Raw genomic sequence first — 16,667 nt, 5'->3', positions numbered from 1 at the left:
CTAAACAAACAGCAATCTTTTATGCATACAGCTTCTTTCAGCACATTTCACCTTTGATAGATTGGTATGCAAAACTTTAAAATTAATACAGAATAAGAATATGGTCACAGTAGATTGTACAGTGTATACAGATTTGTATCCTTGCAGACTTGGAAGGCTTTCTTGGTGGAAAATACAAGTTTCTTTGGTGTAGCAGAATATCCTTCGCTTTAATGTAAGAAATGGTGTACATTTGATTTGTGTCAACTTTATTTTTAATAGTAATTCAAGCACAATGTTTTAATAACAAGTCCCCATAATTTACCTACATTCTCAACTTGTTTTTATAGAGCTAAACAGTGTTCAGGGTAGATAGAAAAAATAGATGGGAAAGGCATACATTATAATTTATTTGCATAATAGCTTTTATCTATGCATACAGAATTTTGGTTTTCCTGGCACAGCTACTAGGCAGCTTGAGCTCTGCAGTTATATTGTGCAGCATTTTGCATGGCAGCAAGGCAAACCATACACTTGCAAATTGCACCACTTTAACCCATATTTAAGGCTTTATGTTACAGTTATACAAATGTTTTCAGAATGGCAGAAAGGAATAAATCTGGGCAGAGCTGACATGCAATAGAAAGCTTGTGCTGATAAGTGTTAATTGTATTAACATGCTTTACAAAGTGCTAAAAAATGGCAACAAATCAATCATGGCCAAAATCCTAAAGGCTAGCTGAAATTTGAATTTAAAATGACTACTTAAACTCATGGTGTATTTGAATGTGGATCTTTGGCTAGAAACAATAAACCCTGATAAGGATGTGTAATATATGGTAGAAAGTTGTTTCAGTTCTTTCATAAGCAGTTGCCAGAAGTTGGTCCAATTTTTTATACATTGTGTATGCTTTTTCAGTGCAAGCAGATGGTATGGAGATAACCACAAAACACCAAAGAATTAAACATGGATTGGAATTCTTATAACTTCATTTTAAAACAACAAATATATTTGAGTTGGAGGCCTTATGAAATGTAAAGGCTGTTACAAGATAGTGCCACAAAAAAAGAATTTTACAACAAGATTTGAGTTCTTGGTGATCATGTGCATGTACATTCTTTAAGTTTTGAATTAAAATAAAACTATATACAATGTTATTTTGGCTATAAAATTTGCATATTGCTGTGAGGTTGGTATGTTGATGTATATGAAAAATAACATTAGCCACAACTGCACCTTGGAACTCTTGTAATCGACTTTAACTAGTATAGAGGTTAATGCTGAAACAAGATAGTCATGCGAGCATGCACCGTGACACTGAATTATGGATATTAGTGCAGTGGCCTTGATGATTTTAAGCATATCACAGAGGATAGTGAAATACTGTAGAAGGCAGTTTAATGCATGTAATCAAATAGACTATAAGAGACACCATTTAGTAGCAAGAGACAAGAGTGACTGCTGTAACATACAATTCTGTATCCAACACATTTCATTTTTTGAACTCCATTAAACTGAAACACTCATAGTGTTGCATTAATTTAGAAATTGTATTCAAAATAAACCAGTATAAGTGGTTAAGATATTACTGAATTGTTTTCAGCGTAACTTTCCATTTTCAACACATCATCATGTATTATGGTACTTTATTGCATTCAGAGGACAGAGTTCATGTCAAACCTCTTTTAATAATGGCTATTCACATTCCTGAAAAAGCACAAATTGACATGTAAACATTTTTGTGTTGTTTTCCCCAGCATATACAAAAAATAAAGCCGTTTAATACCTCCCATTATAAAAGATTTAAGACATGGATCTATGAAAATATTAAAAGGTTTTTTTCCCTGTCTTAGTCATTAGTTTTGCAGGTTGGCACTTTGAACTAATTGGTTTTTTTCTGATTTTGGCTATCTCTTGATTCCCATATTGCAATAACATTAAAATATAGCAAGAAGAATAAAAAGTGCAAGCAGGATACAGCAGAGACAGCTAGAGGAAATAAATCTGGTAGCCTTTGTGGAGGATCCAACATAGCACTCATTAAAGTCAGGATGCCCATCAGAGTTATTGAGACAAGGAACTAAAAGGAGGAGAGAGAAAAGGTACACTGGTTAGCACTGATTTACAATGTCCAGTAAGTTTCATTGCTTAGGTGCTCTGTTTTCATCATCCTTATAGACAATATTTCAGAAAATACAATGTATCTAAGGTGATGTCTTATGTACCAGATGCCAGGGTTGATGCAAACATGGTCACATTATCTACATTGCAAAGTCGCATTCACCCACAGTTTTGCATGATGTGAACAAGCCCAAATGAGCTGGAACCATCCTCATGCTCCACTTTCTCATTGCTTATTTCAAACACTAACTTTAACCAGTTTGTTGGTTTGAACATAACAGAAAACTGCAGTTAAGAAAAAGTGGAAGCCCAAAGCTTGCTGTGGCTTGATCACGTCACACTAAACTAAGGCTTAGCTTTGCTCCCAATGTGGCCCATTTAAGTAACTGAATTTCTGAGGGGGACAGAATTTCTAAGATTGGCCATACACAAAGCTTGCTCACTGGGAGATACTAATAAATGCACAATGATGGTAGACTCAAATTTATCATTCAGCTTGGATGGTTATAATTATGAAGTGCTAGATGCTGCCCAGAAGAACTGCTAAAAATATTTTAGCAATTTTCTTCAGCGTCTGCCCATGGTGGAAAACATGGCTACAGTGTGACTGGGGAATTTTGGCAACTCTATACAGTGGCTTATGTTTAACTAAAACACACACAAAAGTAAACAATATACCTCTTAACCAAACCAATGCACATACAAAAATGTGTTAAGAGGTACTTACTAAACACTTAATAACCGCTGAGAATGTCTTAAACCAGGGAAGGTATTTTCTAACAGAAGTGGAAACATTTTTCAGCTGCAGATTATCTTCAGAAGTATTTTCAAATATTGAAAAAGAAGTTGCACACACTGTGAGAAAGGCCAATGTTGTCACAATATATGATAGGAGCAGGCCATCCTTCAGGAGAAGAGGGAGCATGCTGTAGAAAAAGGCACAAATTAATGTGTGTTCTATCAGATTTATATGCCAACGATTTAGGATAGAGAAGAGACTTCAATAAACTCCAGCAAAAATTATTTAGAGATATGAATATTCAAAGTCACCTGAATGTTGAAACAAGTAGAAACCACGTAGACATAAAAGGAATTTCATGTATAACTAGGCAGACAGGTCTATGGAGAAAACAGAAATAAAACCTACATAAGCACTGTCAAGGTAACCTTTTCATTAGTTAACAGCAGAGTTGCAACATCACACTTTCACTGTATTTTTATTTATTCTATTTATTAGTCACTTTTATCATAAAAGTGACTCAAAGCAACAGTCTTAAGAGACATTTATTTAGAAGATGATGATAATACACAATACAGAATAATGGCTAAACAGTTCACTAGGGCAAGGGAGGAAATGGATTTGCACTTGGAGAGTGTTTATGCACCCTCCTATTGTGGTAAGTGAAGTGAACTTATTTCTAACTCTGCTCTTTCAGAGGAATAGCATTCCTGGAAGAAGGCATAGCTGGCATATTAAATATTGTCACCTTACACTTAAAACATTCCATGGCACTTTCTGCTACTATTTGGACACTTTTTTAACACAGGAAGCTGCCTTGTACCAGCCAGGCCAGGCCATTGATCCATCTTGCTCAGTACTGCCAATACTGATAAGCGGTGGCTCTCCAGTGTTTCAGACAGATGGCTTTTCCAGACCTAATTGGAAACATCAGGTGCTGAACCTGGGACCCGCTGCATGAAAACATGTGCTTCATCATTGAGCTACATCCCTTCCCCTTATCATGTATTGTAAGAGCAATTTTGACAGATCCATGCAGACAAATAGCTGAAAGCAGCTAACTGAAACGAAACGAAGCTTACATAAAGATCTGCAGAAAGACATATTGGCCTTATTTCCATTTCAAATAAGCGAACTTCAGACCATGGATTCGAAGCCAGCTGATTTAGCTAGTTTGTTGGTCTGGACAACACATCAAGACAATATTCAGAGAACTGACAGCAAATACTGAAAGCAAAGTCCTAGTCACGCAGGAGGGAAGGAAGAGTGTGCAAGGCTGAGTCTTGGTTCAGGCTTGTTTCAAATGAAGCATGTAGCACTAAACTATGGTTTAATGTTATATGCAAACAGCTGCAGCTTCCAAAACTTCTCTTTTATCACAAGAGAATCCTAAAATCTTAGCTTGACAGTAGTACAATATAGGAACCTGGCTCTGGTTACTGCTGAGTACATATAGCTTCAATGAAATGAGTTCAACATTTGGTGAACTCAGCAAAAGCCAGCACAGTCTCTGAAGCATATGGGCCAATTTTAAAGCAGTTACTTTTCCCATCTCCCCACAATTTTTCTACTTCCTGAGTCTACTTTCACATCCCAAAGGGCAACTATAACATCATCCTTTAGAATGCAGGACTGGGCTTTTCAAAAATAGGGCACAGAGGGCACCTCCTTGGGTTAGGTATACCAGCTACTCTTTCATGAGCACTGGGGAAAGAGAATGATGGTATCTGAACCAACTCTCTTATGCTTAGGCCAAGATGTACCCATGAATAGGTGCTTGAGCCTTATTCTACATCAAATCCCATGACCCACTGCATCAGCTGTGCTACTTACATAGATAGATGCTTCTCATGTCAACAAATAAGGTGCAAAATGTTTTTAAGTACAAAATACTACTTACATTGAAACTAGAAGAATAGATTTTTCATGCACTTGGAATGAGAACAGAAAGAAGGATAATGCACAGCTAACCTTTTAAAAACAAAGTTAACAAGTGTTAACATATGAGGAAACCAGCACTGTTTATATTTCTATTGACAGGACCATGTAAAGGATATTTTTGCTATTCAGCAACAGTGGCCAAGATATTTGACTTTACAGCAGAAGACAAAAGCCAGTACATAAGACTGTATTGCTGTAAAAAGAACAGTATTTTCTGGAAATCTGGCCAGCAAGTAATTGTTTATATCCTGCTTTATACCAAAGGCTCATGGTTGATAATGCCATGTAAAAAAATATAAAATGTCAAAATAGATTAAACCCAAACCCCATATTGGTTTCACTTAGTGAATATAGCATTAAATTTATGTTTAGACTTTAATACTTTTTTTCATATGCATTACAGAATATTACCTGAAATCCTTAACCATCTTAAACACAGAGGCTGTAATTTAGACTATAAAATCATGGCTCTATGAGACAAGATTTGGATGAGCCTTCTGTGTGCACATGCAGCTTCATATAAGCAGGAAAATAAGCCAGGAGAATGCAAAGAGATATAAACATGGTCCTGGGCAACTGTAGGAAAGTTACCAAGAACTCCTTTCTACATGTCCTTATAGCTTTGAAAATACTAATTGTTATACTATGGTTTTAAAAGAGTATAAGTTGGAGATTTAGTCACGTTAACTACAGATGGACTAGCATGTTAAGGACAGATAGATTATGGTTGATCATAATGAACTACTAATAAAAATATATTTCAGTTTGTTCCGTTCTGAAAAACAGTTGGACAAGTGATCTCTTCCAACAGTTTTGAACAAGTTTAAGTTTAGTGACTGCCCCAGTTTAACGGTTTCCCAAGACTAACAGCAGTGGAATATTCCATAAAATTTAAGTAAATAGGGCCGCCTTTGCTCATATGTACTTGTATGTACTAATTAGAGCAGCTCTCCCCAACCTGGTGCCCTCCAGATGTTTTGGACTACAACTCCCATCAGCCCCTGCCAGTATCATCGATGGTGAGGGAAGATGGGAGATGCAGTCCAACTATCTGGAGGGCACCAGGTTCGGGAAGGCTGTATTAGAGCATCACGGAATGTTGCTTGAAACTTCACTGTGCTTCTGAACATTTTTCTTTATTTCAACTGTATTTAAAACTGATATGTTACTGTCTCTAGTATTTTATATAATTTTTAAGCTGCAGGATAAAAACTGAACATTTTGGCAAAAAATGTGTTTCCCTTTTCAGAGCATTTGTCAATGTTTCCCTTGATATTTTAATTAGCAAATGGGTTAAATGATAATACTGTCAGATGAATTCAGAGGTGGTTGGAAAACTGCACTAAACAAGTCCGCATCAATTGTTCCTCCTTGAACTGGAAAGAGGTTTCGAGTGGAATGCTCTAGAACTCTGTGCTGGGCCAGCTACTCTTCAATATTTTTATCAATAATTTTGATGAAAGGGTGGAGGGTGTCATGATCCAGAGATCATGCACTGTGTGACAGAGAAACATTTTGACAGTAAGAGCATTTCACAGAGGGGAAGTGGGCTCTTCCTCACTAGGGGCCTTGGACAGCCACCTATTGGAGATTGCATCATTCTGGATTTCCTGCACTGACCAAACAGTCTACATACTAGTTGGTGTGGCCTCATCCTAATCATCCTATTTTTTAAGTGACCAAAAATTAAAGAAATATCTGTGGGAGGAAAGCAATAATCCCTCCAATGGATGGATGATTCCAACTTCATAGTTTCACGGCATACCACAACTTGATTCTAAACAACCATCTTCTAGTGTGCAGACAAGAATAAAGAGCAGCCAGACTGGTCCATCTGAGATAGAGCACCTAGCCATTCAAGTATGCCAGCTTTTGGGTTTCTTACTCTTAAGAGATCACATGGTACATATACAAGAATGTTGTTCTACCAAATTGAAAATCTAGGAACACAGAAAGCTGCCTTATACAGAGTCAGATCATTGGTCCATCAAGCTCAGTAGTGTCAACACTGACTGGCAGTGGCTCTCCAGGACTTGAAACAGGAGTCTCTCCCAGCTTTTCCTGGAGATGCCATGGAACTTGGGACCATCTGCATGCAAGACAGATGCTCTACCACTGAGCTACAGCCCTTCCCCAGTTTAATACACCAGTTAGAGAACTTCCTTGAAAAACTGGTGCATAACTGATGAGATGGAGGGGTTTTTTTTAGTCATGCAGTTCACATTTCTGTGCCTGTAATAACTATACACGTTCCTGTTATCTGTCTTTTTTATTTTCCTCTCCCCTCCCCACAAATCCAGGCAGAGTGGGAATAGAGAAAGGGAAATATATTTGTATTTATTATAAAAAAAATTGGTTGTACACTTACCAAAGCATATTTAAATCCTTTGATAGAAGGCTGCAGAGTTAGTTTTATGCAACTGGGAAGTACGGTCAGGAATGTTAAAGCAAAGCTAAGCATAAAATAATATATTAATAATGCTATTTCAGTAACATTGTTCAGCTTCTTAAAACCATGAATCAGACCTGATTTTTTTTCAAATACTTAAAATGTTGGTATAGATCACCTTTTATACTTATGCAGAAAAATAAGTAATGAGGTTTCTATTTTCAGTTTCCTGATTTTAAACACACAGATTAAACCAACAAGCAGAAGGCAGCAGCATGACTCTATTCACTTTTTAAATCAACTGTTTCTATTCAGATGGTTGAACCAGGTATACAATCTTAAATAAAATTATAATGTATTATTAAAAATATTTATAACCTGCCCTTCATCAATACAGGTATGAGAAAGTAAAAAACAACCAACCAAATCATAAAACAATACATTCTAAAATAAACCATCAAATAAGTAAAGCAGCTAAAAACAACAGAGAAGGTTAAATAATAACTTACTAAACTTAAAATGCCTAGACAGGAATTTTAACCTGGCACTGAAATAACAGGGTTTGCACCAGTCATACGTCTAAGGGGAGGGCATTCCACAGAAGAAGGAGCCCTCATAAAGAAGGCATTATTATGAGGTTGTTTTAAAATATGATCCTAAGAGTAACATAATTCATACTTAGAATTGGTCGACTTCTGTTCTTACTTACCTTAGCTTAAGCTGAGTTTCTGCTGACAGCATAGCCTTTATTTTGAAAAAGACATTTATGGTACACCAAATATTGGCCACTTTATCCTGAAAAGATATTAAATGTGTCGCATTATTTTTTTTATGAGCCTTATTGACACATTGGGTGACAGATATTTTGCATGGATTAATATTTGTGGCCAAGATTAAATGCATCTGTGTGACCTTGATTCAAAAGAGTGGACAACAGTATTTTGATTAAAAGAAACCTTTAATTAGCAGAAGTACATTCTTAAATACAGGAGCCCAGAGCTTGTAAATGTTATTTTAAAAATCACCTATAATCATACTTTAGAATATTAAGAGAAATATAAAACTTGTTATGTAAATGTGAAGCCATGCTATAGTTTGCCAAATTCTGTTACTGGAACATATTTAGCTCTGCTTGCTAGTTGCTAGCAATGACAGAGTTAACCCTAATAAATCAAGAAGTCTAAAGACATTAGCAGTTGTGCTAGGATCACTTTCCAAATTAAATTTGTAACCGCACAGCTAGCATGCTCATGAAACTCATCCCTAAACAGCTGCTTGAATCACAGCTGTGTAGACATAACAGCAAGAAAGCTACTACCAAGAACTGAGCCATCCCTTCTTGTTCACTTACAAGCATACAGAACATACACTACAAATCTGCTGAAGGTGACAAGTGCTTGGCAGCACCCACAAACATATAAGATGCCAACTTAATAGCCAGCAAAGTTTTACAACTATCAGCACTTGTAGGCATCTCTGTAAATGGGAACCAATTCAAACAACCTGTCACAGGCACCCCAGTATAAACTTACTATGCATTGCTTACGCAGACAGTTTCTCAGTTTATCCAGATTAATATCCAAATCAGTCACTCCTCTGCTCAGCTCAGAAAATATTTCGGCTAACATTAGACTAAAATTCCTAAGCTGCCCTGGATAAAATTGTGCAGGCTCACATCAGTAACACCTAAGAATATGCAACCCCCACAAAATACACATGTAAACACACCAAATTAGTTGACAGTTCCTTGGCTTGTGAATTTCTATATACCTCACACTTTGTGTAAAATGTCAACATATGACTGGGGAGTAAGATCCTTAAATTTTTCTTCCAATGTGCCAGCACCAGTACTAAAGATGTTAATGGTTTTCAGACGCAAGTCCACTGCTGAGTTGTATCACTATTTCATTCTCTCTATGGTACAAAGCGCTTAATAGATGTCATCTCTGTAGTAAAACCATCTATGTTATGCTCAACACCTTTAGGCTTTACTTTAGCAAAGCAAGATAGTACTTTTCAACACAGCAAAACAGGGCTCTCAATGCCTTTTAAAGCATGTAACAGTTAACATCAATTCAATGACTATTTTGGAATAGTAAAAAAGATAATGTATTTAATTCATTTTTTTAGATCCTCTAGATAATATTGTGCAAGGACTCTGTTAATTACTGTGGAATCTATGTGAATGGAAAATGTACATCTGAACTATAGATCTGACGATGGGATAAATGTTGTCTACTCATATAATATCCTGGAAGATGCCAGCTGAGCTAGGGGTTAAACACTGGATTAAATAACTGGCAAGAAATGACGGTCAGAGAAGCCAGATCATATTACTAGCCTTCTGGTGTATCTTCCACACGAAATCCCTAAGGGTCAAAGTGAGGGTTTCTCAAGGGAGCTAAAAATATAAAACATTTACAAGAAGCTTGTAAGGGGGGAGGGGCAGGGCAGATGAGGCATACCTCAAACAAACCCCGATCAACTGGAAAGAGCCTTCTGAATACTTGCAAAATTTGCTCGACGTCTGTACAAAACGGGAGCCAACAGACAGCAAAGGAAGCTACTACGGTAAACCCCAGTTTCACTAACAACAACAACCTGTAAGAAAAAGTATAAAATAATCCAAGCCCTGAGGAAGAAAAAGAAGTGGCCACATGAAAGAAAACAATGTTTGTGCCCTTTCAAACATAAAGGTGGGTTAAGCACCATACATAACACGCAATAAATAACCTAAAGTGAGAAATCACTCAGCAGAGTTGATCAGGGATAAGAAAACTTAAATGTTGAAAAAGATATGCTAAACTTCCTATCTTCTAAATCTGGGTGTCCATTTGTGACCTGTGCTTAGCTAATGACAGGTGTTGAAGAGAAAAGATAGTTGTGTGTATTTTGATACACTATGGACACTCTTAAAACTATTTAGTATGTTATTTAATGACTTAGGAGAAACATATTCTACTGGGGGAGGGGGGCAGTAAAGAATTATAATGACATGAATCCCTTCTCCAAAAGCTTAATCGAGAAATGAATGACATGCACAAATTCCCAAGGCAAGGCTGCCTAAGTGCATTCCAGGACCATTTTCTGGATGTCGGCTTTTAAAGATACTCACCCCTTCCCCACCAGGCCTTTTTTGAAGCACTTTCCCAAGAGATAGCAGAAGAAGGGCAAAGAATGGTAGAGCTCCATTTGTTTGTAGTTTAGAGCTAAGCAAAATGCTACTGAGCCCAAAAGATTCAAATCATAAGACAGGCAAAGCACTCCCCACAAAGCAAAGCCAAGGCTCACAGAATTATATATGTTTTTAGTGTTAAGGGCAAAACAGATTGAAAAGTTAAGTTATACAGAAAATAATTCCGATAGTCTCCTCTTGCCCCGCCATAAACATAATTCAGTCAAAGTGTGAAATCCCACAGCTTTTAATGAGAGCGCTTTAAGCAATTTGATTTGAGGTTTAATTTTCCATTTTAAATCCATGTGACTTCAAAGTGTTTCACTCTGGTGAGATTGTACCCTCACTTTTCAAACACCAATATGAAACAATCCTAAAAGTAAGTGCATCATCTGGGTCCACCTGTTCTGACATCATTAGAACATCATGTAACATTAAAAAAAGACCCCAAAATCTATACTTTGCCCACACCAGCTGCAACCATCATAATGATGGGCAGCTTAGCTAGGCTTTTTTTTTGATAGCTATCTATAAACTGTCATGAAATATACATGAAATTAGTTTATGAGAAAAATTAGGCCTATACATTGCTTCCATTGAATTGTATTTAGTGGCAATGTCAGGTAAACACAATTTTTAGCTCTAGTGTTTAATCAGTGATGGCTGTTTCACACATATGTATCAACACATTCAGCACAGGAGAAGAAAACAAGACTAATAACTATATTTTGAAATGTTTTGCTGCACCATTCATACCTAACAGCACAATCCTATGTATATTTACTTGAAAGTAAGCTGCTCTGTGTTCAAGGGGTTTATTCTCAGGTAAATTGTGCAGGACAGTACCTTTAATAACTTTCTCACTGGTCTTATAAACATTTTACACAATGAACAGGAATTGCTCCTTCCTGTTAACATACTTTTTCCATACAATTACATCCCTTATTGCTTTTTAGTAAAGAAACTGGTGCCGGGTTAGAGAATCAATTGAATTGATAAAACGTAAAGATCTGACTTCACAGAATATGCAAGGATACTGAAAATGTCCATAATCAATCAGAATAAGTCCTGGATAAAGCAATATGCAGAGAGCACTAGAAATCTGGGAAAGAAAGAAAACCTCATTAAAAAAAAACACACAAGCTAACATTACAAAATATTAAATACAAAAACTCATCACATCTTAGAACACCAAGGGGAGCTTCAGGCCTAGGGGCTCTCTCTGTCTGGCCCTCAGGCCACATTCCTCACCAAACTTGCTCTGCACCCACCTTGAGTGCTTTTGCCTGGCTGGAATGAGTCCTTGAACTGTGTTTCTTCCTGCTTACTTGACTGGAGGAATAGGACAGATGGAAAGGTGTGTGACTTTTGCAAGGCTAGAATGCAGCCAACTGTAAATGTCACATCTGTTGCTCTTTCCCCTTTGGTCTCTTGTCTCACCCATCTCTGGCATGAAGCCCCTGGAAGGTTGTCCACAAGGAAATGTGGCCCTCAGGCTGAAAATGCCTCCACCCACCTCCCGCCCTAGAAAGAGTTTGAGACTATTATCGGTCAACACATTTCACTTCTCCCATCAAAAAAGATGCAAACAAGGCAATGGAAAATCCAATCTATCACTCTACAAACTTAAGTTCTACTACTTGCCAAAAGTGTAATTCAATTAACTCACGGCGATTAAAAGGCCTGTCTGAATGTTTACTGTGGGATTCAGAAACATGTGCTGAAACCAGTATTTCCCCACAGTAAGATCTGTGACCTGCACTGGCTGGGATATTGAAAACAGGATGGCAGGAGGGAGGGTCTACAGTGCAAGTAAGACCAAAAAAAAATCTCCAATATGGGCATCGTCTAAGATCTCCTGTAGAAACTCTCCTCTGTGACCTATCAACATCTGAGTTGCATTTGGTGGAAGGCTGGGAGACAGAGGACTTTCCTGGGGGCATTCTCAGGCTTTTCAGTCCCTACCCAGGAAAGCCTCCCCTACCTCCCTTTTCAATGGTCTTGTGTCAGAGCAGAATCTGTGAATCTTTTTTAATATTCTATCTCTCCCGATTTATTGATTATCATTTTGTTTGTTATTGTATGTCAGTGTATGCGGTAAGCAACCTTGGGCATTTTTAAAAGGGTAGGGTAAAATATTTATAATAAATAAAAATCATACCAACCTTCCTCTTAGCTGAAGTCTCTTTTAAATAACAGCAGTACAAGATTACTGCAGGTATGTAAATTAGCAAATCAGCAACAAAAACTGAAAGACAGAAAAATTATATACAAGAATCAAACTATTATTTTATAGCGGTCAACTATTAATTATTTGCTTCATATGTTGTCTCCTATTATTATGCTGCTATTCTTGGTATTTTCCCATTATTGTTTTAATCTGCAGCTGACATATATATATCTGACATACGGTCTGCCTCTGTGTTAGAATTGCTTGTTAATATGTTTTTTTAATAATATTTTTAACCCTTTTTTTAAAGATGTTTTTAAAGCTTTTTAAAAAATGTTTTTAATGTTATTTTGTTTTAATGTATTTTAAGGTCTGTTTTTATGATCTTTTAAAGTGTTTTTAGTGTTTCTGTTTGCCGCCCTGGGCTCCTGCTGGAAGGAAGGGCGGAATATAAATCAAATAATAAATAAAATAAGTAATAAATATATTTTAACTGTGTAAAACACAAAAGCCCTTATATGTTACAAACATAGGCATTAGCTACATATGCCACCAGACACAAGTCTCTACATACACTCAAAACTGTAAAACTGATTCAGAACTACACCTTTCTATAAGTGACAATACCCTTCTCAAACATTCTGTGGCATCGCTATTCACTGATCACATTCTGTTGGGGTTGCTCGATCCTCAGCTGGAGATATTGTCTATTCTATGTCTTTAAATCAGGGGTGGGGAACCCCAGGTATGGGGGCCAAATATGGCTCTCCAGGCCTCCCTATATGGCCCTCAGAACCCTCCCCAAACCACACCTTTCACTGTCCCTACTTCACACCCCAAGTGTTTCTGCCTGGCTGGAATATGTCCTTGAACTCTGACAATGCCTCTTGCTTGTCTGGATGGACGATACTGTGTGCGTAGAAACTAGCTTACTGTACAAAGGTAAATTTTACATTAATTGCTCTTCCTGCCTCTGTCATGTGGCCCTCGAAAAATTGCCCAGAAGCAAATGTGACTGAAAAAGGTTCCCCATCCCTGCTTTCAGTGCTTCAGAGTATTGAACAGGGATGCAGTCAATTACATCTCCCACTCTGCTCCTCCACTAGTTTCTTTTCCAACCTTCCTCTCCGCCTGCAGCGTGGTAAAAATGGAATCCTGGTATGGTAGACAGGGGAAAACATAAGTAAAAGGATAATTGAGAAAACAACACAGAAGCTGTATCATCTCCCAGAGCTTGAGCTTTTAAGGGTATAAACACCATCTCCAAGTGAGCTCCTGGCAAGCCTCATTTTCATACAGTAATGATATGTGCTTCAAGGAGCTACGTTAAAGTAGTTAATTTTTTGGAGTCATGTCTTGTATGTAAGGCATGAACAGTTTCTGGATTACTATTTTATACATAAGTTATAATACTGTTAATATGGTAATATCAGGAACGGGCTAGCCTCAAGGCTAGGAAAACTCTACAAAACTTGATCCTGTGGCATCATAGGGCTGGTACTCATAGCTGATAACGAGTTCTCATAAACCCAAAAGCTTCTTTCAAAAATGCCACCAAAGAGGTATAGCTCCAAGAAGATTAGCCCAATGCCATTCTTTTCATTGAAATCTGCTTAAAGGTTTTATGACATGTTTAAAATAGTAATCCCAGAAGCTGTTCAAGCCATATATACATGAGTTCAAAATATGAACTGCTTGCAGGGTAGCTCCTTGTAGCGGTTCTGAAATCAAAATGGATTACTTTCTCTTTTTCTCTGACTCACTTCATTCGGTTATATTTTAGAAAGCCAATACCTCCCCTAAATGTTTAAAATTAAACATTTAAAATTAAAATGACCTTGACAGAATTAAAACCAAACCCTGCAACCCTGCATACAGGCCATTTCATTTCCAGTGACATTAAAGATGACTTAACTATATACAAGACTGCAGTCTACATGCTCAGCACCTTGCAAAACTAGAGCCCCCAATTCCTCCAATATGACATAAAATAACCTTGAATTTTCTTTTACGATACAGAGCAACTGCGACTATACCTTTTATTTGCACCTATAATGTTCAAAATGCTGGAAGAGAGCTAAGTAATACATCATTTTTCTTTAGATACAGAACTTCAAAGCAAAAATTAAAAAAACCCCACCAAATTCCTAGAATATGATGGCAGGGTGGTATTAACCCAGTGGTTTTAGGAGCTCTCTGCAACACTGACATGTTTAAATAGAGACTATTGTTAAATGGCTTGCAAGTCAACAGGCATTGCTGGATGATCAATAAGAGGCCTTGCCTTGCCTCAGATGCTCAGTACAATTTGTTCTGGAAGCCCAACACTAAAGGGTTGTTCAGGCAAAACAGCAAGCTATCCTAGTTTGTGAGCAAACTATGGTTTGCTCAAGTCATCGTTTATCCAGACTGGGCAGGCAAACTATGATGTCCCAGTAATGAGGTCACAGCACAATAAGGGAGGAAGGAGCATCCAAGCTGCATGGCTCCACAGGGTTCATTCATGTAATGCCACATCATGGTGTCTGAATGATCTGAGACTCCTGTGTTGCCATTTCTTTGACAGAATTTGTTACCTCTGCATGCGTTCCATACACAGAGAATTTTCTAAAACAACTAAAAGTAATGGTCAACATTTAACTGTATTGAATTTTGTAACCCTGATGCACTAGTTTAATGGCTATTGTTAAAAAGAATGTCTATCCATTTTCTTAGTTTGTACATCAATGGTTTGCCAAGCGTGTTGATTTGAACATTATTAAAGACCATTTCAAGGGTAATTTGGTTCTAGTGATTTTTAAAATATAATCAATTACTAGAGACCAGATGGAAAGGTTTGTGACCAACACAAGAGGTGGTGTGGAGGAGTGTCTGATTCTGCCCAGGATAATCAGCAATAAGACAGTGCCAGCATGTCATAAGGGTTTTTTTACAGGACTCCAGTCAATCCTATGAATCAGAAGAAGACTGAATACAAGCTAATAAATGCATTGTTACGAGTTGCCTGATAAGTTACTCTTGTGACATTGCTGCCCATGTTTTTCTTCAGTGACCACTACATGAACTATCAATAGGCTTCTGAAAATTAACATTGTCTTTACACTCCATTTCGTTGAGCTGTAAAGGCAAATGAACACTGAACTTTGTAGCTGTATATAGGAAAACGTACAAACTTTTAAAAAGCTATTATAAAATAATAATTCACAGAACCTATAAATATTGGTTTTGAATGTGTATGTTAGCACCTACTTCATTCCAGTGTCTCTTAAAAAATATTTTTTGTTACTTCAGTACTAAAAACCCCTCCATATGACATTCCCTCTAACTGCTAAGTTTAAAAGCTAACACAAAATAAATTTGAAACTAAAAATCCTTCCATCAAACCTATTCAGTGCCTAACTTTAGGCCTTCTTCTCTATACTATTTCTGGAAAGTTGCAGAACACTTGGAAAGGTATTTGTGGTTCTTATCTACTAGTTCAAAAATGCATCTGAATGGAATTTAGAACTAAACCTAGTCAGTCCAAAATTCTACCTCACAACATTATCTGTACCTTATCTGTACCTTATACCTAAAGAGCTACAGTCAATTACTGCTATGAATTTCAAAATGCTATCAAAATTTAATCTTATATAGTAGAAATCAGCAAAACTATTACATCAAATGGGCAAGCTGTCATTATACTGCCCTTATTTTAAAATATTTCTGTACTACCTTTTAGAACAAAACTCTCACAAGGCAGCTTACATAAAAACAAATAAAACCTCCTACAATATCCTTATTCCAATAAAATATAAAACCACAACTTAAAACAATTCACAGCCAGCAGCACACTTGTATATTTAAGCAATTTAAAACAATATTCACTATAGATCATTTAATAGTTTAAAATTCAGCCCAGCATATCAACTAAAAGCAGCCCAAAATAGTTGGGTTTTTGAGACCCATTTAAAAGCATGAACTGATGGAGCGCAGAAGCATATATCCTATAAGTATGTAGCCACCACTGGAAAAGCTCTGTTTTTTCATGCCCTCCAGTCTAATTGACCTTAGAGACTGGCCCATGAGAAGATTCACCCCCAAGTAGCTGTCAGCTGTATCTCTGGCTACTCATTCAGGGCCCTGTACCCCATTATCGTACCTCAAGTAATC

General features: G+C 37.1%; 1 protein-coding gene across 3 annotated transcripts in view; it reads right to left on the bottom strand.

Annotated features, from left to right (window-relative positions):
• Positions 1–371: 371 nt before the first annotated feature.
• The window catches only part of ALG6 (ALG6 alpha-1,3-glucosyltransferase), a 43,819-nt gene continuing 27,523 nt past the window's right edge, over positions 372–16,667 (bottom strand). For all 3 annotated transcript variants that reach the window (XM_061633293.1, XM_061633290.1, XM_061633292.1), the window contains exons 6-15: positions 12,511–12,593; positions 11,383–11,447; positions 10,286–10,471; positions 9,636–9,771; positions 7,880–7,965; positions 7,150–7,234; positions 4,741–4,811; positions 3,152–3,220; positions 2,829–3,027; positions 372–2,060 (exon numbers count right to left, since the gene is read on the bottom strand). In XM_061633293.1, coding sequence (XP_061489277.1) covers positions 1,863–2,060; positions 2,829–3,027; positions 3,152–3,220; positions 4,741–4,811; positions 7,150–7,234; positions 7,880–7,965; positions 9,636–9,771; positions 10,286–10,471; positions 11,383–11,447; positions 12,511–12,593 — 1,178 coding nt within the window. In that variant the 3' untranslated portion in view covers positions 372–1,862. The remainder of the gene's footprint in view (positions 2,061–2,828; positions 3,028–3,151; positions 3,221–4,740; positions 4,812–7,149; positions 7,235–7,879; positions 7,966–9,635; positions 9,772–10,285; positions 10,472–11,382; positions 11,448–12,510; positions 12,594–16,667) is intronic.

Source organism: Rhineura floridana, chromosome 6, assembly GCF_030035675.1.
Source record: "Rhineura floridana isolate rRhiFlo1 chromosome 6, rRhiFlo1.hap2, whole genome shotgun sequence".
NCBI classification, from domain to species: domain Eukaryota; kingdom Metazoa; phylum Chordata; class Lepidosauria; order Squamata; family Rhineuridae; genus Rhineura; species Rhineura floridana.
Note: the sequence above shows the minus strand (reverse complement) of the source record. Positions and strands in the feature narration are given on the sequence as shown.